Source organism: Triturus cristatus, chromosome 12 (assembly GCF_964204655.1).
Source record: "Triturus cristatus chromosome 12, aTriCri1.1, whole genome shotgun sequence".
Lineage (NCBI taxonomy): Eukaryota > Metazoa > Chordata > Amphibia > Caudata > Salamandridae > Triturus > Triturus cristatus.
Window position 1 is genome coordinate 739,839,479 of NC_140595.1, and position 26,978 is coordinate 739,866,456.

General features: G+C 42.2%; 1 protein-coding gene across 7 annotated transcripts in view; it reads left to right on the forward strand.

The window, feature by feature from the left end:
* The window catches only part of LOC146782640 (uncharacterized), a 292,768-nt gene that overhangs the window by 84,564 nt on the left and 181,226 nt on the right, over window positions 1-26,978 (forward strand). For 6 of the 7 annotated variants that reach the window (XM_085638080.1, XM_085638084.1, XM_085638083.1 and 3 more), the window contains exon 2: window positions 312-356. The exons of the other annotated variant lie outside the window; for it this stretch is intronic. In XM_085638080.1, coding sequence (XP_085494206.1) covers window positions 312-356 — 45 coding nt within the window. The remainder of the gene's footprint in view (window positions 1-311; window positions 357-26,978) is intronic. 7 annotated transcript variants of the gene reach the window in all.

Consider the following 26,978-nt stretch of genomic DNA (forward strand, 5'->3'; position numbering starts at 1 on the left):
CAGGACCCTCCTTCAGAGTAAGACTTCAGCTCATGCCATGCTACTGTAGGGTATGGCAAATATACTTTACAAAGTCTTTTGCTTCCCTCTTTAAAAGGTGGCTGTGGTGGTTACCTATGGCATGCCAAAAAGTCTCTGACCACTCTCCCCACAACCTGGCAGGATTTTCAACAGTACAAAGGAAGGTCTCTTTGGCACAGGCCTACAGATTGAGAACTATTGTTTCATTTTCCTGTGGTGCAGAAATGGATGTCAGAATAAAGAACAGAATGACATGAGAGTAACCATCTGTGTTTTCTTTCTTCTTATAGCTTCTAAAGGAAAGTTACGAAAAGCCCCAGCTAAGAGCAGATCTGGTGAGTGTTTCATATAAGCTACTATTGATGAACAACTAGGGCCATGCATGGCTCTAGGCCAATATATAGTAGAGAATGATTTCACTGCAACATTCTGCAGAAAGCTCAGGGCAAGTCACATCAGGCCAGATTTATCATTTGACACAGCGCAACACAATGCAGCAAAACAACTTGCTGCGCTGCGTCGGATGGAAAGGCCAGGAATTTGCCATGTCTATCAAGATAAGGCGCATTCCTGCACTCTCAGTCCAATGGCACACTCAGTGCAGCATAGCGCCAATGCATGCCCATTTGCCTCCTGGTGCATGGGTGCCTGCGTTGCAAGTAGGCTTGTGCTTGTGCATGAAGGAACACTTGCTGCACAAAAACATTCCTTAGAGGTGTTTTCCTTTTTCTAAGTGTGCTGCAGCTCCATTGGCTCCCCATCTAAAAGCGCTGCCAGTTCAAACTTCTCACACACGCTTGCAAGTAATTGCACAACACAGGACATGCATACCTTAATCACCGTCTTCACTTCCACCAACCTGCCAGGCAACTTTGCCCAGCATCACTCTCACTCATACACACCCCGCACATCCACAGAAGCAGAACTGGAGGTGAACATTCTTCTACCAAGCCGCCAACTCCAGGAATGACCTACCCCAACACATCAGGGCATCCTCCTCACTTGTATTCTACAAGAAGCTGAAGACCCGTCTTTTCATTTAGTCTTCTTGCAAACTATCCCGACTGATTGTATTCAGGCCCAGACTCACCACACACCTACTTTCTCAGCATCTGGATACCCTCACGAGTGACAAGCAGCGCTCTACAAATCCACCTTATGTTACATTTTTGGTGGTAAGGTGGCATGAGTTCAATATAGTTTGTTTTAAACTGTTTGAGTTGGCATTCATTGATTTGAAAGAAAATATGACTCAGCACACACACCCCAACAATTGTTTTAGTTAATAACAACTTAGTTAATAACAGTAGTAATTGGACAGCAAAATGCACAGACTCCCAGAATCTTTTTCTTAATAAAAAAGAGATTATTTATTAATTAATTCTTTCATTTAAAATATTTCATTTTGTCTTGGATTTTTGCTGTAGCCAATGCGTTTTGTCCAATAGGACTTCTTCAGGGCTCGTTCAATGAATATCGTTGGGATTTTAACTGAAAGTTCTCCATTTAAAAGTCAAGAGCACTAGATAGTACACTGTTCCAAAAATCTGTATATACGCAAAACGTTCTAGCAAACCGATCCAAGAGTGAAAGAAAATGGATGACCAAAAAGTAACCAGACATCAACTTCTAAGTTCACAAATCAAAATTTTAACTAAGGGTTAATGGTCCATTTATGGGTGAGGTCTGAATGATGACAAGTAAAGTGGTCCTAAATCAGAACCCATGAATCGTGGAGTATGGTAACTCCCACGGAAGTTAGAGTAACCGCAATTGATTTGATATTGGTTAACTCGGCTTTGTTGAATTGCCATGGGTTGAGGCAGTGATAAATAGGTTAGTATAGATTTGCTTTAAGTTGGACTTGATATTCATTGTTTCTGTTGATGTACTAGTTGACCTTGATTTGGATGATATTGTTCTGCATGGTATTTGTTGGTGTCATTTTTTAAATTCATTGTAGTTTACTGTATATAAAGTTATGACCATACCACTACAAGAGAACACTGTAAGTAGACCTGAAGCACCTAAAACAAATATTCAGAGTACAAAAGAGAAATGTATATATGTATAATTGGCTTAATTACCACAACCAAACATAGAGATTGTCATTGCATGCAGCAAAGTATCCAGATGGATTGTCATATACAAAGTAGCCGGCCCACAGGGTTGTAGGCGAGTCGATGTGAACGCCACCATGTTTGTCCATTCTAAAATGAATAAATAAAAAATAAATAAATAAAAAAAAATTATCCAGATGGAAAAACTTGCTCAAATATCCTCTAAAGAAATATACTTTCAGTTCCTTGCTGAATCACCAGCAATTCTGAGAAATTTCATTTCACATGGAAGAAAATTGCAAAAAAATACTATCTATCCCTATAAAGGACAAGGATTAAGTCTTGTGTGTTTCTAATTCAGGATAGCTTGGACTCCAGAGAATTTACTTAGCTCGCAGATAAAAAGTCTACATGAAAGATTTTTTGATCGACCCTAATTGATGGATATAGGCATTGCGTTTTAAAGTGTTTATCTAGGGATTGATGTCACAGTAGGTTTTCAGAAACCAAGGGACAATTGGGGATTCTTAATGCAGCTGACACGAAGATGCAGGACTGGAGGAAGAAAGGCTGACTGTTTGACAGCGAGTGAAATTATCAGAGACTGGGTATAACGTGGTCAAACTTGGTGATATCAATAACAAAATGGACCTAAGCATCCAATGAGTGCAGTGAAAGGTAAAGTGGGTAAGTACAATTTAAAATAGAGCTCCACCGCAGTGCCCTTCTTTCCCCGTTGCCTCCTGAGAAACTGTTGTCAGATCAAGCAACAGCATTCTATGCAATTTTCATCCCGAAGCTCGCACATATGCCATATGACGAAGCCCCCAGTCTATGACCCAGAACCACTTATCTCCACCTTTGATCAAATACAAAATTGTCCAAAAAATTAACAAACCTATTAACCAAAATGATTATGAACATTTAGAAGAATTAATTTCTCTAAAAAGCAAGCCAAAGGGTTAGAAACCAAAAACATTCTAAGTACAGAATTAAATAGCAAACTGGCATACGGACTGCTCAGTTTAAACATCAAGAACGGTCTGCCACGGTGACAGCTGTCCCTTTGGAGTGCGGGCACCTTGCTCTGAGTAAAATGGGATGGGATGGTAAATCAACAAAGGAAATGCCCCTAGTGCATGGACCTTGGCTCCCAGAGGTCTCGAGGCTACGTGGATTCCCGGCCTGGAAAAGAAGTGGGATCTGTAATGTTTGGTACGTCTGGGCCTCTAACCACATGATGTCTTATGCACATCTGACAGAGGAGAAATTTGGGCTCTATAAATTATAGTTTTTCTATATTTAGAACTTAGGCACAAACTACATGTGTATTAGGACAGGCTTACAGCCCTTTCAGACTTCGACCCTCTAGAATGCAATATTTCTTTTACGGATTTACAAAGCTCTAGGAAGAAACATAAACAACCCCTACAGGGGTTTGAAGGAAAAGTGGGAGCGTGATTTGGAGGACATGTTGGATGATGAATGGATCAAGGCAAAAATGGCAGGCCGAATCCTAGTAATCCATGCCCCACTGCACCTCATCCATAATTGTTTCCACAGTGTTTACTACACACTGGAAAAACTGTGGAGCACTGTCCAGAACCCTGACCTGCTTTGCAGGGCGGCAAGATGGATAGGTGCACCTTCATACATGTAATCTGGGAATGCATGGTCATTTAGGGATACAGGTCTAGAGGTTTTGCTATACAGGACACAAACTACTAGTTGGAAATGGAATCCTGGTACCACAAAAGGGACATAGTGTGACACTGGCATTCTGCGGACAAAATAAGGACTTATAAGCAAGAAGCAGGCGAAACAACCTGCGTATCCTAAGCGCGCCTGAATCTACAAATACTGGACGCTTGGATGAATTTGTTGAACGGCTACTGACAGACCTATTCGGCGAGGAGTCCTTTACATCCACATTTGTTTTTGAAAGATCCCATCACTCACTCGGACCGCGTCCCAATCCTGGCTCCCCACCTAGACCACTCATTGCACGACTATTAAACTTTTGGGACCGAGATACCGCCGTGTGGCTGGCAAGAGAGAAAGGCCTGTTTAATAGACAGGGATTCATGATATCCGTATTCCCAGACTTTACTGTACGAGTTCAAGAGGCCCGAAGCAAATATACGGGGGTGAAAACACCCTTTGCAACATAGGCCTCCAATATGGCATGATCAACCCAGCCCGCCTTCAGTTATTTGGCAAGCCACGTGTATTTGACAGCCTAGCTGATGTCCAAAGTTTCTGTAAACAATATTTTGAGGATCATTTGGCTGCTCGCAACGATCCCCTGGGAGATCACCACCGGACATCCACTCCAGTGCTAGCGTTGCTCTATTTCCATATGGTTGACCCACTAAAATGTGCATGTTTAAATGTTACCTATGGCAGATATTGACAGCACGATTATGTTGAAATTTTTACCCTCTACTATGTGTGTTTTGCAAGCTATATGTAAATCTTCATCTCCTTTCCATCAAGATACGGGGGCACAACGTAGCGTTGCCACCCCTCTTGTGATTTTTACATGTTTGACTAATTTTCCTCTTACATGGGGATCACTTCGCTTCTTCTCTAGTTCCAGCTCTTACACTACAGGAGTCTCCATCTTAATACACAAGCGCCTACCATTTTAATTTAAGATTCCTCACTGACATGGAGGAAGATATCTGCTAGTTGCTGGCCATTTACTGGGACATTTTGTCTGATTGGTAAACAATTACGCTCCGAACATCGACAGCACAGAATTCTAACAACTACAGTCACAGATAGACCTAATTGATACAGAATACATCTACCTGGGGGAGACTTTAATATACTGCTAGACCCAATATTAGACATCACCTTCAAGGCCCCGGTCAACAAACCCCATTTTTGCAATATCCTGCAGAATATATGCAATACATATAATGTTGATAGACTCTTGGCGTCAGCAACTCCCTCAGGTGCCATTATACACATTCCACTCGACGCAACACAGCACATGGACCTGCTTGGTTTATTGGCTCCTATCGAACACACTTATACCCTGGCTTCTTCCTATCATGTACCTTCCATGTACATTGTCAGATCATTCCCTTGTAACTTTAAAACTTCACATCCCTGGGGTGGGTGGGGTTGAACGACAGTGGCGGGTCCCTAATATGGCGGTTCCTTAATATTGCGCTTCATGGTACACTGTTCCGTGCTGAAATTTGTTCAGCAATCATAGACTACTTTGAATTAAACAGAGGATCTGTTACTTCGCAGGCCACGCTATGGGAGGCCCTTAAGGCATACATAAGGGGAGTATGCATTTCCAAACACGCTGGGATACTGCGGTACCTCTGTGGCACCCTATCATGGCTGGAGACAGATTTAATGGTGCTGGACCAGAGACAGATCACACTGTGTACCCCAGACTATTTGAAATACCGGGGTGCTTTACTGACCGACTTTCAGGAACCGGCAGAAAGAGAGGCCCATTTTGGGGGGAAATATGCTAAGTCCCGTAGATACAGAGAAGGGGAAAGACCAGGAATAACACTGGCTAGGCTGGTGCAGCCACCAAGGGGTCAATCATATACATCAGGCCTCCAGCAACCTGATGGCACATACATAACGGTCAAGCTAGACATCCAAAATGAAATGCTGCACTATTATACTGACCTTTACACCTCCAAACTAACTGGTGATACCACTGATATTTCCAAATATCTCGAAGACATAGCCTTAGTTTGGCTTACTAACTCACATCAACAATATTGAGTGAACCCTTCACAACTGATGAAATAATTCAGGCCATAGATGCGAATGATGGCTCTAAGGCACCGGTCCTTGATGGATTTACTGGGGTGTTTTATAAAGCGTACAAACATTTGTTGGCATCATATCTCCTAAATGTGCAAGCAGAAGCATTGTAGAAGGGAGTTCTTCCTCCTACACTATGGGAGGCGATAACGTTAATCCTGAAACCTGGGAAGGATCCTCTACAGTGTGGGTCCTACAGGCCACTTTCATTGTTGAATTCTGATAATAAAATACTAGGAAAAATGCTGGCAACCCCTCTGGCGTTGTTAATGCAGCATATAATATCTCCTGCTCCGTCGGGTTTTGTGGTGCACAGGTCTACAGCATTAAACTTGTAAATGATCTTTGCAGTGCTACGTAGTATATCTCCCACAGAACCGGCACTAGCTGCGTTGCTAGACTCCGAAAAAGCCTTTGATTCATTGGAGTGGCCCTTTCTACATGCTACACTGCTAAAATTGGGACTCCCCTAGGATTTACTTCACTTACAGCTCTGCTGTACGGACAACCAACGCATCTGTCTCAATGGCACAATTACTAAGTCACTTTGTATATCTTGTGGCTCTAGGCAGAGATGCCCCTTATTGCCCCTTTTATTTATAATAGCGATGGATCCCCTGGTGTGCTATTTACAGAAAAAACACCTTCACCGGGGATTGCAGTTTAAAACTGGCCCCTTATTGATCATGCTGATGATATACTTTACCTAAGACAACCGGCTGAAAATCTAGCACCAGTTCTGCGTGAAGTAACACGTTAATGGCGCTTTGCCAGGTTTACACATCAATTGGAAAAAATCTGAGATATTCCCTTTAACAGACGTGGCGGATCGAACCTCTGAGTTCCCATTGACATGGTGTGGTGATGAGACCCGATTCCTGGGGATATACCTACATAGAGACAGGGAACAGATACTGCATCTTAATTACAGGCCAGTTGTGGACAAATTGACCGTGGGGGTTGACAGATGGCTCTGCCTCCCATTAGCAGGCCATATAGCCATAATCAAAATGAAAGTCCTGCCCCAAATTTTATAGCTATTTCATAATATACCTATTCCATTAAAAAATTGATTATTTTTGCAAATCTTCGTACAATTTTGATGCAACTCATTTGAGGGGGCAAGCAACCTTGGATTAGCTGGGCTACTCTGGTCCTCCCATATGAACGGGATGGCTTTGGAGTCCCTAATGTACATTTGTATCACTTGGTGGCAGAGTGCACTTCGCCCAAACCTGGTACCATTCAGATGTGCGCAATCCATTTGCTAAACCTGAGATAGATCTGGCTGCCCCAATGCCGCTGATACTGAAAAAACAACAAAAATGCGGCGGAATCGATAGAGCGAAATTAATTCTGGAAGGAGAATTAAATTAATCCTTCACAAGGACTGTAATTAATTCATGTCCAATTACTTATCCCAGTTTAAATACCAGCACCAAGATGTAGTTCCAAAAAGTATTTTTTTATATATATATTTACAGTAGAACAATACAAACAGTATTATATATATATATATATATATATATATATTCACTGAAAAAACCATAGGTTTCAGGCACGTTATAGTTAGGAATTAGCATTTAAAAAACCTTAGAAATTCACTGAAAAAACCATAGGTTTCATGGGCGTTATAGTTAGCTGGACTTTTCACTCGTACAAAACCATTGAAATTCCCCCGTTATAGTTAGTTCCGCTAACTATAACTCACGCGCCCGCAATGCACTGCTGATGACGTCACATATTACATCACTCATGACATGGTCAGTGACATCACTCATGACATCACTGATGACATCTCAAATGACATCACTGATTACTTCATCCAGTGAATGTGTGTTTTTCTGAAAATTACATATGTTTTATATATGTATATCTCAAGGTCGATGGAAGAATAAATGGGTATATAAGTGTCTAAATGGATGATTTGTTTTTGAAAAATTGATTGTATAACTGACTGATTAAGTGTATCTTAGTGAATACATGGCTTAGTGAGTAATGTTTAAATATGTAAATATCTGTATCAGTCTCTCACTTTGTGTATAAGTGGCTGCATGGGTTGGTGAGTAGCTACATGAGTGTCTATATAGGTTATTAGTTGGTTTTTTGAGTATCAGTATGAGTGTCTTGAGTGTCTGTATGGTTTGGTGGGGGTATTACGTAGTGCATAGGTGCATGAATGAGTGACTCACTGTTTGTATGTGTTGAATACAGCATGTGTGCAGGACTGTATGGGTGAATGAGTGTGTGTATGGGTGAGTTAGTGAGTGAATGACTGTCTCAATAGTGTCTTTATGAGTAACTACATATGTTTTAAACTAGTATATGTGACTATTGGTGTATATAAGTGAGTATATGTGAGAGTGAGAGATTGAAAGAGTTCCTGTATGAATAAGTATGTGTTTCTATAAGTGATTGTTTAAAAGACTAAGTATGTGTAAGTTTCTGTAGAAGTAAGTGTGGTAGTGTGCGTATAACTGTAAATGCAAGTAAATGTATGTTTGATTCTTTATTAGCATGAGTGACTATGTGTGTGAGTAACTCTATGGATGAGTGGCGTTGTGTAACAGGATGTATAGGTGTATGAGTACATATGATGAGTGAGTACATGTGTGAGTGACTGTATAGGACTGTTGGTGAATGGGTGGATGTGTATGTGGATCTTAGAATTACTGAATAGGTTGTTGTAACTGGTATTGGTATGTCCATTGTTTTGAAAATTTTGGTTTCTATTTTTGAATGTGTGTATCAAAGGTTATATTGGGGGAGAGGAGGTCTGCCACTCTTTCACAAAGATGATGTCATCAGTGATGTCATCAGTGATGTCATTTGAGATGTCATAAGTGATGTCATGAGTGATGTCACTGACCATGTCATGAGTGATGTAATATGTGACGTCATCAGCAGTGCATTGCGGGCGCGCGAGTTATAGTTAGCTGAAGTAACTATAACGGGGGAATTTCAATGGTTTTGTACGAGTGAAAAGTACAGCTAACTATAACGCCCCTGAAACCTATGGTTTTTTCAGTGAATTTCAAAGGTTTTTTAAATGCTAATTTCTAACTATGCCTACAGAGATAGGACATGTGAAGAAAGAAGAAAAAACGCACGAAAAGAAAAACAATAAATGCAGAAAGAAGCAACAGAAGTCCTCAAAGTCGAAGAAAAGTGCAGGAAGAAGGATAACGTGCAGAAAGAACAAACAGAAGAGCAGAAAGAAGCCTTGTTGCAAAATCATCCTGTACCCTCAACTTTTTCAGACGGATACCGGTGGTAACTGAGTCGGATTAACCAGTCCTAGAGCCAGTGCTATGTTAAAAGACACTCAGAATACAGTGAAAACACCTACATACACTAGGGAACACCATGCATTGTGGTCCCCCTGTGATTAGCATGACCTCCACTGTAAGCCCCTAGTATATAATAGGGCAGGGGATTAAAACTACCTCTTAAAACGCGCCACAGGGCGTGTTTGCACACATCACCTCAGGCCCCGTCCCCTCCCTTCCCCACTGTGTAAACATGCCCTGTGGCCATTTTAAGTTGGGAGATTAAGTTCCCTTGAGTCCTGAGGGTCCCTAGGGTCCAACTAGACCACTAGGTACCTCCAGTAAGCGCCACAGAGCTGCGTTGCAGAGAGATGTAAAAAGGGGCACGGCCTAGACCACCTCTCTGCAAAGCAGTGCAGTGGCGCTTACTGGAAGCACCTGACGGGCTAGTTGGCCCCCAGGGTCTCTCAGGATTGAAGGGGAATTATTTCTCCAACTTAAAACACGCCACAGGGCTTGTTTGCACACGTTAACTCAGGCCCCGTCCCCTCCCTTCACCACTGTGTAAACACGCCCTGTGGTCGTTTTTAGTTGGGAGATTAAGTTCATTTGAATCCTGAGGGTCCCTGGGGTCCAACTAGCCCACTAGGTACCTCCAGTAAGCACCACAGAGCTGCGTTGCAGAGAGGTGTAAAAAGTGGCACGGCCTGGACTACCTCTCTGCAACGCAGCTCAGTGGCACTTACTGGAAGCACCTGGTGGGCTAGTTAGACCCCAGGGGACCTCAGGATTGAAGGGGAATTATTTCCCCAACTTAAAAAGCGCCATAGGGCGTGTTTGCACACGTCACCTCAGGCCCCGTCCCCTCCCTTCCCCACTGTGTAAACACACCCTGTGGCCGTTTTTTAAGTTAGAAGATTAAGTCCCCTTGAATCCTGAGGGTCCCTAGGGGCAAAATAGCCCACTAGGTATGTCCAGTAAGCGCCATTGCAGAGAGGTGTAAAAAGGGACACGGCCGGCAGCACTTCTCTGCAACGCAGAGCAGTGGCGCTTACTGGAAGCACCTGGTGGGCTAGTTGGCCCCCAGGGTCCCCCAGGTTTGAAAGGGAATTATTTCCCCAACTTAAAACGCGCCACAGGGCGTGTTTGCACACGTCACCTCAGGCCCCGTCCCCTCCCTTCACCACTGTATAAACGCGCCCTGTGGCTTTTCTAAGTTGAGAGATTAAGTTCCCTTGAATCCTAAGGGTCCCTAGGGTCAAACTAGCCCACTAGGTACCTCCAGTAAGCGCCACAGAGCTGCGTTGCATAGAGGTGTAAAAAGGGGCGTGGCCTCAGAACACCTGTCTGCAACGCAGCTCCCTGGCGCATGCTGAAGATACCTGTTGGGCTAGTTGGCCCTCAGGGACCCTCAGTATTGGAGGGGAATTAATTCCCCAACTTACAACTGGCCAGGGGGCGCGTTTGCAGAGTGCTGCAAGGAGGGGGCATGGCCTCCGGCGCGATGATGGTCTTTTATTTTTTTTATTTGTTTAAGAAGGAGGGCTCTGTGGCCCCCCTTCTTTTTCTAATTTATTGGCCCTGGGGACCCCATCCCCATGGGCCTGCACCCTAATTTTTTTTGTTGAAAAAAATAAATTTGGCCCTCCTAAGGGACCCCAAACCCTGGGTCATGGCCTTTTTTTTTTTTAATTCTTTAGGAGGGGGGCTGCGTTGCCCCCCTCCTCAGGCCACTTATGGCCCCGGGGACCCCATCCCACGGGGCCGGCCTTTGTTTTTTATTATTGAAAAAATATATATATTTATAGAAACACCTAGGACATGCTGGACAAACCGTATGTACCTATCACCATGACGATTTGCGTGATATTCATTAAAAGGCAACTATGCATACAATGAATCCACGTGGAATGTATTTACACAGCTAATGAAGCTCTGACGTGTCTGATGCCCTACCGTGCCTAATCCCGGCGCCCCCGCCGGTGGTTACTCTCCAAGTAGACACCCTTGCCGTTTATTTATACAAACATGGGTTGCTATTGACGGGCACATTTAATACACACGCACACCAAGCCATTCAAAGGGGATTCGACTAAAATTGGACCAAACTATGCAAGAAACACCCCTCATGGTTAATAAAACACACATCCACCGCCGGATGTGTAATACTTTTTATTTTGCTCTCTGGAAAGGAGACGAACCTCACGCGAGAGTCACAGCGTGCTCCTGGCTGAGCCCAATGCTGTGTTACACCCACCAGTGCCCGCTGAGTGCCACACACCTCTGTGTTGTATTCCACCAGCTAGTGCGTATGCTATGACACTCTCTAGCCCATGTGTACAGTAACACCACCCCGTGAATATGTCATGCCACACTTGCCTTCGCACGGGTTATATTGCCCCATCTAACGTGCCTTCCTCGATGCCTGTGTTATAACGCACAGCGCTATGCCATACATATTACAATCTGGGATCCATATCTTTGTCACAATGCATATGCAACATTACACTCCCCAGCACATATTTTATATTACAACTTTAGAGACTAGTTAGGTTACACAACACTGCCCTGTGCATATTACACTCCAAGGCGCATATCGCATAGCACGCGCTAGTGCCTGTGCTATCTCGCGCTCTCCAATGAATCTGTCATTGCGCACAATGTATTGCATATTATATTTCACGCCCCGGTTCATCTTATATCACACTTTTTGGTGCATAGTTTATACCATATACTATATCTAGTTTTCATTTTCTATCGTGCTCTCAGGACTATGTTCTATACAACACTGCGTCCACCTACCCTTTTCACGGGCATTACATTTTGCGATGGGGGTGGAGGGTCAGGGAGTGTTTCTGCCAAGTGAGCCCGGAGTCAGTCACAAACGTCCTCTTCTTCCTGAATAAAAGTGAGATTATGCTGCATACTTGTTCATATTTTAAGTAGTTCGCACAGACACACATTTTAAAAACAATAAAGTTCCTAATACCCACCTTCTCTGAACAGTTAGCTTGCTGCCCTATCCACCTCCTCCCTATCCTCTGTTGTCTGAATCCATGGACTAGCCTCCTCCTTCCTGGCATGCATGGTCTGATGTGCTGCCACTGCCCTCCATTTAGCATGATGTACCAGTCCACTCCTCCTGCCCTCCATTGCCCAATTCTATGGCCCATCATTGACCTCCTGATTAGCCTCTGTGCTTAGCTTGCTGCCCCTATTCTCCTTCCCCCTGCCCTCCGATGTCTTTGTGCATGCCCCTGCTCCATCCTTTTTGCCCACCATGTTCCATGGACCTGCCACACCTATCTACTCTGAGTGTTCTGTTGAGCTGCCACTCCCCTCCAACCTGCCTAGCATTGTCAGATGGCTGTAAACTGTCCCTGCCACCTCCACCCTGCCTGTCCACATGCCATGCCCCTATCCCCTTCCTCCTGTCCTCCATGGTCCATTTTACTGCCACACCCTTCTGCCCTCCCTGGTCTGTTGTGCTGCAACTGCTCCTCCTGCCTGCCCCGCGTGGTCTGTTGTGAGGCCCCTTCCCCTGAACTCTCTTGTCTGTGACCAGGTCCTGACCCTCCCTTCTATCCTCCATGGTCCTTTGTGCATGCCCCTGCACCCTCCTTCTTGCCCATCATAGCCATTGTGCTGCCACTAACCCTCCCGCTTGCCATGCATGGTCTTCTGTGCTGCCATGGCCCCTCCTACCTTCCCTGTGTGGTCAGCTTGCTGCCCCTGACCCCCTCCCACCTTCCCTCCATGGTCTGTGTGTATGCCATCATAGTCTCATTGTTGCTCTCCATGGTGTGTCTTGTTTCTAGTGCCCATCCTGCCTTACCTCCATGATCATCTTGCTGCATCTGCCCTGCCCCCTTTCCCCCAGCCCTCTGTTTCCATGTGCAGACCCCCATTCCCTCCCTCCTGGCTTGTCTGTTCCATTGCAATGCCCCTGATCCTTCCCTCCTGCCCTTTATGGCCGGTTATGCTGCAGCTTTCTCTCCTGTCTGTCCATTATGGTCAGCTAGCTGCCATTGCCTCTTTCCCCTCTGTTCTCTGTTGTCCATGTGCATGGTCCTGTCCCCTCCCTATTGCTTTCTATGGATTGTTGTGCTGCACTCCCGTCCCGCATGGCGTGCGTGGTGTATTGTGCTGCTGCAAACCCTGATGCCTTCCCTGTAGGGTCAGTTTGGTGCACCTCTCCATGTCTCTCCTGCCCTCTGTTATCCGAGTCCATGTCCCTACCCCAATTCCTCCTGCCTACCATGATCCAATGTACCATACTTGCGAACATTTTGAACTTGGTTAGAGGGAGATTTTGAAAAAAAACTGGGGTACTGATTGTCCCCTTTGAGTTACATTGAAAAAGAGGAGATTGTAGACAGGAGACAGATCAAATAAAGCCCATTGGAGCTTAAAAACATTGGATGTTTCCTGGCTGAAACAGGTCTGTTGGCATGTATGGTTGTACTATCACTGCCTCTTCCTTCTGCCCACAATGGTCTATTATATTGCCTCAGCCTCTCTTGGCAGTCCTGTATTGTTGGTTTGTTGCCCCTGCCCCCCTTTCCACTGCCCTACATAGTCTGTTGTGCCCCCACTGCCCTTCCTGCCTGCCCAGTGTGGTCAAATTGTTGCCTCTGCACTCTCCTACCTGCCTTCAATTTTCAGAGTCCGTGCCCCTGGCCTCTCAACAGTATCCCAATGAACAACTAGATTGCTAACATTCTATATTTATTACAAAAGTGTGGAACGCCTGACATCATCTTGATGTAATCAAAACTGTAATATCTAGAGTATTTCCTTTAGAAATTACATATATGAGAGGGTCTTATTTGCATCAAAATTATGGTTAGTGCTCTAAAAAACTAAAATGAGGACATATTTTCTGAGTTTTCAAATAGCGACAAAGAACTTTTAAATTATTTGTAATCTTTGTTTTTTTTATCCAGTTGACCACTTGATTAAATGTTGCACCTAGGGGAGAGGATGTGGTGTTACTTCCAGACTGCAGACTTTGCAACTGGGGAACCAGGTTGGAGTTTCTGCTTCAGCTCAACATTCTGTGATTCTGGTCAAATCACTTAATCTCCCCATGTCTACAACCAAAATGAATTTGATCTTGTGTGATGTAACCAATGCTCATGTAAAGCACTCCAATACCTGACAAGTTTGCACTATATAAAACTGCAAATACACAAAAATAAGTGTTTTGCACACTTCTGTCATTGGGCTACATGTGGGCTACATCTGGGTGATATTTGTGCTGCATTTGGGCTCTTTTGTCTCTGGTGGCCATCTTGGGAGATTTATTTGTTATGAAGTTTCCTAATTTTCTCATTTACTGCAGTCTCCTCAGTAGGATATTCTTTCAGTTTTTTACTTTTATTTCCATCAAGAAGGTATTCAGATATGTCACACATTTACCATAAATTCTGAATGTTAGCACTCTAGTTGCTCATTAGATCACTGTAGTAAAGCTACTGCTCACCACGGAAGTCTGCTGCTGGTATTAAAAGTGCATGTTTCAGTCTGCATATCAGAATATTTTAATGAAATAGAAGAGGATTTGAGAAGTCACTCAAAATGTGCCCTCATTTTTCTTCCTTCAGCACTAATCATAATTTCTATGGCAAAATGAACCCCCTCATTGTGTTCCTTTTTACATTAAACGTTTTAAGTGTTGCCAGTTTATTCCAATGAAGATGACTTCAGGTGTGCCATACTTTTGTCATAAGTAAGACTGTTAGCGCTCTAGCTGTTCGTTAGAACACTCTGGGACATTCTGTCATTGGGCTATACTTGGGCTACATCTGGGTGATATTTGGGCTACATTTGGGCTCTTTTGTCTCTGGTGGCCATTTTGGGAGACTTATTTGTTACGAAGTTTCCTAATTTCCTCATTTACTACAGTCTCCTCAGTAGGAAATACTTTCAGTTTTTTACTTTGATTCCATCAAGAAGGCATTCAGATGTGTCACACATTTGCCATAAATTCAGAATGTTAGCACTCTAGTTGCTCATTAGATCACTGTAGTAAAGCTACTGCTCACCAGGGAAGTCTGCTGCTGGTATTCAAAGTGCATGCTTCAGTCTGCATGTCAGAATTGTTTTATGAAATAAAAGAGGATTTGAGAAGTCAAAATGTGCCCTAATTTTTCTTTCTGCAGCACTAATCATAATTTCCAGGGCAAAATGAACCCCCTCATTTTGTTCCTTTGCACACTAAATGTTTTAACTGTTACCACTTTAATCCACTCAAGATGGCTTCAGGTGTGCCATGCTTTTGTCATAAGTAAGACTGTTAGCGCTCTAGTTGTTCGTTAGAACACTCTGGGACATTCTGTCATTGGGCTATACTTGGGCTACATCTGGGTGATATTTGGGCTACATTTGGGCTCTTTTGTCTCTGGTGGCCATTTTGGGAGACTTATTTGTTACGAAGTTTCCTAATTTCCTCATTTACTACAGTCTCCTCAGTAGGAAATACTTTCAGTTTTTTACTTTGATTCCATCAAGAAGGCATTCAGATGTGTCACACATTTGCCATAAATTAAGAATGTTAGCACTCTAGGTGCTTATTAGATCACTGTAGTAAAGCTACTGCTCACCAGGGAAGTCTGCTGCTGGTATTGAAAGTGCATGTTTCAGTCTGCATGTCAGAATCTTTTAATGAAATAGCAGAGGATTTGAGAAGTCACTCAAAATGTGCCCTAATTTTTCTTTCTGCAGCACTAATCATACTTTCTATGGCAAAATGAACCCCCTCATTGTGTTCCTTTTTAAATTAAATGTTTTAAGAGTTACCACTTTATTCCAATCAAGATGGTTTCAGGTGTGCAATACGTTTGTCATAAGTAGGACTGTTAGCGCTCTAGTTTTTCTTTAGAACACTCTGGGAAGCTGCAGTAGAAGACAAAGGAATCAACTGACAGTCTCTGCCCTTGTTGGATGTACATGTTGTACTTAGAATGTCAGACTTCATTCTCACATGACTGAGAAAGATAATGTGAATTTACAGAAAATATGCTCTCAGTTTAGCTTATAGATCACCTTCCAAACCTCTGTGGGAAAAGCATGAGAAAATAGTTTTCTCTAAAACATGATTCATGATATCACAGCAGAAGGCTTTTTCATATGGTAAAATCACCTTAGAACACACCACAATTCCTAAAATGAGTATGGTACCATCAACAAATGATTTATAATGTAACTAAAGTCTTAAAACCTTCTATTAACTGCAATGGTTTTTAATGAGGTGCTATCATGTATATTGGTCTCAAGATGGCTGCCAACACTTCTTGGATGAAGTACTGACAGCCAATCAGATCTCACGGTGAGATGTGTGGTTAGGCTCCGCCCAGATATATCTATCTTTTTAACTCTAATTTTCTCAGGAACTACTGAACGGATTTACACCATTTAAGCAAAAGGCACGAGTCTGAACTGAGGACTACCTCTTTGCCGAATTTGATGTAATTCCGTTCAGCAGTTCAGGCTGTAGCTGCGTCAACAGGTCCTATGGGAAAATGCATGGGGAAAACGCGTTTTAAGACCCCCCTTTTTTCTCGGCCCCCGCTTGACGAATCACCGTGAAATTTTCGGGATAGTAGCAGACCGGAGCTGGCCAAAAGTTTGGAAAATTTCGCGAAGATTCGTCAATCGGCGCCAACGTTATTCCAAATAGAATAATGTGGATTTCCTATGGAAAATAGGTCCTAACTATAACTACCTACTGGCGGTCGCCAGTAGGTAGTTATAGTTAGGACCTATTTTCCATAGGAAATCTGCAACATTCTATTCCCAATAAGTCTGGCGCCGGTTGACGAATCTTCGCGCAATTTTTCCAAACTTTTGGCCAGCTCCGGTCCACTCCTATCCTGAAAGTTTCGGGGTGATTTGTCAAGCGGGGGCCGACTAGGACCATAGGATCTTTAGACGCAGCTACAGCCTGAACTTTTACTTAAATGGTGTAAATCCGTTCAGTAGTTCCTGAGAGAATTTAGAGTTAAATATACATATATATCTATGGCCTCGGAGGATCCACGCACCCTATGCACACCCTGAGCGCACCCTCTGCGAACCAAGCGCACCCTCCTGATCACGCGCTGAATGCTAATTGGCTGTCAAGTGTCTGTCAACATTCGAAAGCAGGAGCCATTTTGTTCCTCGGTAGAAGCGAGGCTGAAGAAGTAAGGGAAATAAGTGTGTGAAAGATATAAAGGGGCAGGGTAGAAATACTCTAACCCTCTAGAGTTGCTTAGGGGGTCCCAGAAGGACTCCCAGGGCCCCTTTTGTTTTTGTTTTTTAAACAGCAAAATGCGTGCAGGGTGCGCGGATCCGGCCGTAAAAAAAAAAAAAAAACTAGGCGCGAGCTTTCGCGCTTCCTTAATAATTAGCCCCTGGGGTGCCAAATACCGGGGGCAAAATGCGTAAAAACATTAGTGGGGGGCCCAGGGGGGCCCCCCAGCACCGGGGACCACCACCCCGGGGCTTTATTTATTAAGGGAGGGGGGCTGTGTGGCCCCCCTCCTGGAGCCTTCGAGGGCCCTGGGGACCGCCACCCCCCAGGGCCGGCTCCTACAGTGTCCTGGGGTCACCACACCCAGGACACTGTTGTTTGCTATGAGAGGGCGGGAGTCTCCCGCCCTCCCATAGCAAACTTCATTTGGATTTTGAAAGAGAGAGCAGGGAAACCTTCTCTCTCTTTCAAAATCCAAACCATATTGCTTTTCCACACGGGGAGCTAGCTGCATGTCAGCAGCTCCCCATGTGGAAAAGCAGGACGCGGGAAGCCGGCTGGGGCTCCCCCCACAGTCCCCAACGTTTTTTATAAGCCCCGGGGGATGGGGTCCCCGGGGATAATACAAATTAGTGATAGGGGCTATTTTCTTTTTTACGGTAAAATTAGGAGTCGCGCATCCTAACGCGTCGGGTGCACGATTTCTCTCGCGTAGGGTGCGTGGATCCTAACGCGTTGGGTGCGCGACTCCAAGGAACAAAACCTGAAATTTTTTTGAGATAAACATCAAGCTTAAGTGTTTTGTTCTTGAGTGGCTCTAAAAAGAGCTGTTGTGTTCATTGAGAGTTTTTGGTACGTATAAGTTATTACCTATACAGAGTCTAAAGTTGTTGAGGAAGACTATGTTTCCTTCATCAGTAAAGTGTACTCCATCTCTCCAATACATCTCTTGCATATGAAAGCGCAGATTGTTATTGTAAATGGACCCCATTCTATAGTCTCGGAGAAAAACATAAACAGATTTATTCACATGTTTCCTAGCTTTCTCAATCTGTGGACAAAAATGATTGGACCAGTTCCATTTCTGCCTTTGGCATATGTTAGAATACACAAAGGCAGTTTTGGGAAAAAGTGAAATCCATTCTGCAAAGGTGTCCTTGATAAACATTTCCAGACCTACCCCATTCAAAGTGCCTAGGTCATTGCCACCACAGTGCACTATTATGAGGTCAGGGTGTTGGAGATGCATAAAGGATTTTACCAATGGATTCATTTGGTGCCATTTTAACCCTCTCTGTCCAATCCATTTAATGTCTTCATTTGGCAAACCTAGGTCTTTGTGAATGCCTTTGTTTTCTGCATACCTTTGGCTCCAGAAAATATAGCTGTGTCCCACAATCCACACTCTAAGCATCTTGAAGGGAGATCTGGATGCACTCAGATGGTCTCTGTAAATTAAATGGCAGTTTGAAAAGTAAGATTTTTCTAAAATGGTGGCTAAGATGCAGTTTTGAAAAAAGAAAAGAAATCATCGGTTGTTTGACAACCTTCTACACTGAAAACTAGGGTGCATGTTTCTGTTTTTTAAACGCATGATTCTTATTGGTTAACAAAAACTGATTGAAAGGAAAATTATATATGATAAGCTGATATGTTGAAAAGTCAAGCACACTTGCTGTTTTGATTAGCAACATTGTGTGCTGAACTTATGACCTGTGTGCTCAGTTCAGTGTTCCATGAACTGCTTCTATGGTAACAGGCAGAAGGTAGATTGAGGGTAGGGTTCAAACTTATGTCATTTGGAAAGGGTTTAATTGTTTAACCAATAGAAATGTGTGTTAGCTTTTGAATTAATGTGGGAAGGAATGTGATTTGATGTTTACATGTATATGTGTGCAAAATGAGAGGGAAACTTTGCCATTCTTTGGTTTTGCTGACAGGTGCACAGTGCAGAGATTCTGTATAAGAAAATCTGGTGTGTGACTGACATACTTCTTAATCTACAAAACAACTTGAAAGGTGAGTTATTTAATTGTGAGGGGATGTATGTGGTGTATTTTGATTTTAATCAGACTACTGTATTTCTCCTGCTAAAGTGCATGGAGTACTTTTTTTTGTCTACTAGCTTATTGTCAGTGTGTGTGCATGTAGAAACCATTCTGTGATAAGCATTTGTGCTTTTCATGTGTTTGCATACAGATAACTGTGCTGTTTTTATGTTTTGGTAGAATTAGAAACCAGTCATTGTTTATGTATTTGCAAAATGAGTCACGTTTCTACACTAAAATGTAGTACTCCTTCTAGATTAAGAAATGTGTTTTGGTACAGTGCAAGGGATAGTGTTGTTTGTCTAGAATCACACAGTGAGTCTGTGTGCATTTAGCAATCATTTTGAGAGAAACATTTTGGTACTAATGTGTAGTAGAAGATTTTCTGCAATTTGTGCAGTCACCTTGCATCTTGTAGACTAGTAAACGTATTTTGTACAAGGGATAGTTGGCTGTCTACGATCACACTGTGAGTCTGTGTGCACTTTGGCAATTATTGTGAGAAAAGCATTTGGTAGCATCATGTATTTGCTAGCAGATTACTGCTTTAAAATCAGTTTTGTTGTCAAGTTTGAGTAGCATTAGAGGCCAGTCATTGCTTATGCAATTGCAAAATTAGTCAGGCATTCACAGTAGTGTGCAGTATTGAAATATGTAGAATGTGTGCAGTCACCTTACCCCTTCCAAAGTAGTGAATGACTTTTGGTAAACTCCTAGGGATAGTGTTGCTTGTCTAGAATCACACTGTGAGTCTGTGTGCATTTGGGGAACCATTGTGAGGGAAGCATTTGGTTATAACATGTATTTGCTGACAGATAACTGTTTTAAAATCTGTCATGTTGTCAAGTTTTAGTAGCATTAGAAGCCAGTCTTTGCTTATGCATTGATAAAATGAGTCAGGCTTTGACACTAAAGCACAGTACTGAAATATGTAGATTGTGTGCAGTCCCCTTACTCCTTCCAGAGTAGTGAATGTGTTTTGGTAAAGTCCAAGGGATAGTGTTGCTTGCCTAGAATCACACTGTGAGTCTGTGTGCATTTGGGCAACCATTGTGAGAGAAGCATTTGGTTACATCATGTATTTGCTGATAGATAATGGCTTAAAATTGTGTCATATTGTCAAGTTTTAGTAGTATTAGAAGCTAGTGATTGCTTATATATTCACAAAATGAGTCAGGCTTTGACACTAAAGTGCAGTACTGAAATATGTAGATTGCATGCAGTCCCCTTACCCCTTCCAGAGTAGTGAATGAGTTTTGGTAAACTCCAAGGAATAGTGTTGCTTGTCTAGAATCACACTGTGAGTCTATGTGCATTTCGGCAACCATTGTGAGAGAAGCATTTGGTTACATCATGTATTTGCTGACAGATAACTGTTTAAAAACCTGTCATGTTGTCAAGTTTTAGTAGTATTAGAAGCCAGTTATTGCTTATGCATTCATAAAATGAGTCAGGCTTTGACACTAAAGTGCAGTACTGAAATATGTAGATTGTGTGCAGTCACCTTACCCCCTCCAGAGTAGTGAATGACTTTTCGTAAACTCCAAGGGATAGTGTTGCTTGTCTAGAATCGCACTGAGTCTGTGTGCATTTGGGTAACCATTGTGAGAGAAGCATTTGGTAACATTGTGTATTTGCTGACAGATAACTGTTTTAAAACCTGTCATGTTGTCAAGTTTAAGTAGCATTAAAAGCCAGTCTTTGCTTATGCATTGATAAAATGAGTCAGGCTTTGACACTAAAGTACAGTACTGAAATATGTAGATTGTGTGCAGTCCCCTTACTCCTTCCAGAGTAGTGAATGTGTTTTGGTAAAGTCCAAGGGATAGTGTTGCTTGTCTAGAATCACACTGTGAGTCTGTGTGCATTTGGGCAACCATTGTGAGAGAAGCATTTGGTTACATCATGTATTTTCTGACAGATAACTGTTTTAAAACCTGTCATGTTGTCAAGTTTTAGTAGTATTAGAAGCCAGTTATTGCTTGTGCATTCATAAAATGAGTCAGTCTTTGACACTAAAGTGCAGTACTGAAATATGTAGGTTGTGTGCAGTCACCTTACCCCCTACAGAGTAGTGAATGTGTTTTGGTAAAATCCAAGGGATAGTGTTGCTTGTCTAGAATCACACTGTGAGTGTGTCTGCATTTGGGTAACCATTGTGAGAGAAGCATTTGGTAACATTGTGTATTTGTTGACAGATAACTGTTTTAAAACCTGTCATGTTGTCAAGTTTAAGTAGCATTAGAAGTCAGTTATTGCTTTTGCATTCATAAAATGAGTCAGGCTTTGACACTAAAGTGCAGTACTGAAATATGTAGATTGTGTGCAGTCACCTTACCCCCTCCAGAGTAGTGAATGACTTTTCGTAAACTCCAAGGGATAGTGTTGCTTGTCTAGAATCACACTGTGTGTCTGTGTGCATTTGGGTAACCATTGTGAGAGAAGCATTTGGTAACATTGTGTATTTGCTGACAGATAACTGTTTTAAAACCTGTCATGTTGTCAAGTTTAAGTAGCATTAGAAGCCAGTCTTTGCTTATGCATTGATAAAATGAGTCAGGCTTTGACACTATAGTACAGTACTGAAATATGTAGATTGTGTGCAGTCCCCTTACTCCTTCCAGAGTAGTGAATGTGTTTTGGTAAAGTCCAAGGGATAGTGTTGCTTGTCTAGAATCACATTTAGTTAATATCCAAGTAGTAATGAAGTGAGGCAGGCTTTAGCTCATGGATCGATTCAAACGCAAATCCACTATGCATGCAGTCCTCTAACCACTTACACATGTGTCTTTCACATCTTCAATACCCCAGCCAGTATTCATACAGTTCCTACAAACACCCTGTCACTCCTCTTACACTCTTTTAGTGACTCATTGAGCATCATGTAGTAATCCATTTACTGCGCCAAAACCTAAACACTTATAAATTCACCCAGGAACTCTCCTTGCAATACTGTATACATTCAGTTAATATCCAAGTAGAAATGGAGTTAGTCAGGCCTTAGCACATGGATTGATTCAAATGTGTATCCACTATGCATGGAGGCCTCTAACCACCTACACAATTGTCTTTCTGGCCTTCAATTTCCCAGTCAGTATCTAGAAACTCCAGTAAACTGTCTTTCACTCCACTTGCATACCTCTAGTGACTCATCTGGCACTATGTACTAATCTATTCACTGCGCCAAAACACAAAAACATAAAAAGATTAACCCAGGCACTCTCCTTGCAGTACTGTAATGATTCAGTCAGTACCCAGGTAATCATGCAGTGACCGAGGCCTTCGCTCATGGACTGTTTAAACGTCTATCCACTATGTATGCAGGCCTCTAGTCACCTACACACTTGTCTTTCACACCTTCAATACCCCAGACAGTATTCATACAGTTCTTGCAAACACCCTGTCACTCCCTTTCCACTTGTTCAGTGATTTATTCAGTTCCTTGAAATAATCCATTAACTGTGCCAAAAAAGAAACAGTTATAAATTCACCCAGGCACCCTCCTTGCAGTACTCTAATGATTCAGGCAGTACCCAGGTAGTTATGCAGTGATCCAGGTATTAGTCCATGGACTGTTTCAAACGTCTATCCACTATGCATGCAGGTCTCTAGCCACCTACACACTTGTCTTTCACACCTTCAATTCCCCAGTCAGTATCCATACAGTTCCAGCAAACACCCTGTCACTCCCCTTACACTCCTCCAGTGACTCATTCAGCACCATGTACTAATGCATTTACTGTGCCAAAAAACAAATACTTATAAATTCATCCAGGCACTCTCCTTGCAATACTCAAAACATTCAATCAGTACCCAAGTACTAATGGAGTGAGGCAGGCCTTAGCACATGGATTGATTCAAACGCCTATCCACTATGCATGCAGGCCTCTAACCACCTACACACTTGTCTTTCACTTCTTCAATTAACTAGTCAGTATCTATATACTTCAATAAACACCCTTTCACTCATCTTGCACTCCTCCAGTGACTGATCCAGTACCATGTACCAATCTATTCACTGCGCCAAAACCGAAAAACTTAAAAGTTTCACCCAGGCACTCTCCTAGCAGTAGTCTAATGATTCAGTCAGTACCCAGGTACTCATGCAGTGAACCATGCATTACCACATGGACTGCTTCAAATGTGTATTCAGTATGCATGCAGGCTTCTAACCTACTATACACTTGTCTTTAACAGCTTGAATTCCCCAGTCAGTATCCATGTACTTCCAGCAAACACCCTGTCACTCCCCTTGCACTTTTCCAGTGACTTATTCAGCACCATGTAGTAATGCATTCACTGCGCCAAAACCCAAACACTTATAAATTCACCCAGGCACTCTCCATGCAATACTCTAATCATTCAGCCAGTACCCAAGTACTAATGGAGTGAGGCAGGCCTTAGCACATGGATTGATTCAAAGGCGTATCCACTATGCATGGAGGCCTCTAACCACCTACACAATTATCTTTCAGACCATCAATTTCCCAGTCAGTATCTATAAACTTCAATAAACACCCTGTCACTCCAATTGCACACGTCCACTGACTCATTTGGCACTATGTACTAATCTATTCACTGCGCCAAAACCAAAAAACTTAAAAAGATTCACCCAGGCACTCTCCTTGCAGTACTCTAATGATTCAGTCAGTACCCAGGTAGTTATGCAGTGATCCAGGTATTAGTCCATGGACTGTTTCAAACGTCTATCCACTATGCATGCAGGTCGCTAGCCACCTACACACTTGTCTTTCACACCTTCAATTCCCCAGTCAGTATCCATACTGTTCCAGCAAACACCCTGTCACTCCCCTTACACTCCTCCAGTGACTCATTCAGCACCATGTACTAATGCATTTACTGTGCCAAAAAACAAATACTTATAAATTCATCCAGGCAATGTCCTTGCAATACTCAAAACATTCAGTCAGTACCCAAGTACTAATGGAGTGAGGCAGGCCTTAGCACATGGATTGATTCAAAGGCGTATCCACTATGCATGGAGGCCTCTAACCACCTACACAATTATCTTTCAGACCATCAATTTCCCAGTCAGTATCTATAAACTTCAATAAACACCCTGTCACTCCAATTGCACCCGTCCACTGACTCATTTGGCACTATGTACTAATCTATTCACTGCACCAAAACCAAAAAACTTAAAAAGATTCACCCAGGCACTCTCCTTGCAGTACACTAATGATTCAGTCAGTACCCAGGTAGTTATGCAGTGATCCAGGTATTAGTCCATGGACTGTTTCAAACGTCTATCCACTATGCATGTAGGTCTCTAACCACTTACACACTTGTCTTTCACACCATCAATATCCCAGTCAGTATCCATATAGTTCTTGCAAACACACTGTCACTCCCTTTGCACTTCTCCAGTGTATTTTTTCAGTAACATGAAGTAATCCATTAACTGTGCCAAAAAACAAACACTTATAAATTCATGCGGGCACTCTCCTTGCAATACTCTAAACATTCAGTCAGTACCCAAGTACTAATGGAGTGAGGCAGGCCTTAGCACATGGATTGATTCAAACGCCTATCCACTATGCATGTAGGCCTCTAACCACGTACACAATTGTCTTTCACACCTTCAATTCGCCAATCAGTATCCATACACTTCCAGCAGACACCCTGTCAATCCCCTTGCTCTCCTCTAGTTACTCATCCGGCACCATGTAGTAATCTTTACTGCACAAAAACCCAAACCCTTAAAAGATTCATTCAGGTACTATCCTTGCATTACTCTAATGTTTCAGTCAGTATTCAGGTACTCATGCAGTGAAGCATGCCTTTTGACAAGGACTGTTTGAAGTAACTATCCACTATGTATGTAGTGGTCTAACCAGTTTTACACTTGTGCATCTGGCCTACTTTTCCACAGTTACTATGCATACACTCCAGCAAACACACTGTGACTGCTGTTGCAAACCCATAGTCAGTCTTTTAGCAGCATGTAGTGACCTATTCAATGAAGTAAAATTCAAACAACTGTGATTTCACCGAGTGTCTCTCCTTATAGTACTGTAATCATTCAGTCAGTTAGCATGTAGTCTTTCAGTGAGGCAGGCTTTAGGGCATGAACTGCTTCAAAGTAGTATGCACTATGCATGTAGTGGTTTAACCATCGTCACACTTGTGCTTCAGGGCTATCATTTCTTAGTCAGTATTTATATAAAATGTGTTTGTATAGTAATAGAAAAGTATAAATTATAAAGTTATTAGTATACATTTATTTGTGATTATTTTTTACAGATACTGTTTTTCACCATTAAAATAGAGAAATCATGCCGGAAAAAGAAAGAAAAGGAAAAGAACAGAAAAAGGACTTTTACTTGAAGAAAAATCAACCACAAGTATTGAATGAACAACATACTGTGGCTAAAAAGAAAAAATCTTCGGGTAAGATCACAAAGCAATTTATTAAAAATGTTTGTAGGACCAGACAGAATGTACAGAATGCTGAAACCTCTGAGAATGCTTCAACTAGAAAAAATATTCAAAATATTAGGAAAAGCAAAAAAGCAAATGGACAGTCAAAGGAGACGAAGTATGGTAAAAGAAGGCAAAATCAATATAAGGAAATACGCCAAAAAATATTTTACACGAGAGTAGTACATAATTTGCTGAAAGATGTGAAGAAATATAAAAAGAGAGCTATATTTTATAAAAAGAAGCATATTGAAACCATTGTTGAAAAAGCTTTTGAAGTATAAAGAAAACTATTCATTTTAGTATTAAACAGAATTCGATCACTAGATAAACCAATCCATTTAATGAAGGCCAAAAGTAGGAGGAAAAGAGTAATTAATAGAACACATTTTGGTGATTTTTTTTGGGAGAATGGAAACACAGTTCAAGTTCAGAGCCTTTCTTTAATGAAGAGAGTTATTTACAGAGCAATAATTTATTGCATGCAGTTGACACCAGTGGTCGAGGTTATGAGGTTAGAAATGGTTGTCCAATTGACAAAGGGAAAATGGTTGAAAGAAATGCAGAAGAAGTGATAGCTGATGAAGTTCTAGGGAGACGTCCTAAACACCCTGTGTACACTTGGGATTGCAGTAGTATTTGTAGTGTATGATAAGAATCTATTGATAAATTATGTAGTTTCTTACGAGCATATAGTAAAAAAAGTGTTAAACAAAAGATTAAGGTGTTGCAAGGACTAGACCCTTGCAGAGTGTGAAAAAATACTGGTTTGCAAGGTCATTCTCTGGCTTGTCTTTCTAGAAAAGTTTGTCAAAGTGTTTTTCACCATTTCAGGATGTTGGCAGTACATCATACTCAAATGCGGAAGTTAGTGAGAAGATTGTTCTAAGCAAAAAGTCCAGCACTAAAGTTAAATGAGTTGAACAGTGCTCTTTTGCGTGGGTCAGTATCAGATGTGAAGAAGGTTTGTGATGAAATTGAGTTTTGTTACTTTTGTCCTCAGCAAGAGAGTGCAGAAACTGACACATTAGTAGAACAAAATGTTGAAGACAATGTAGAACCCATGATTACAAAACATTTTGAAGATCAAATCACAAAG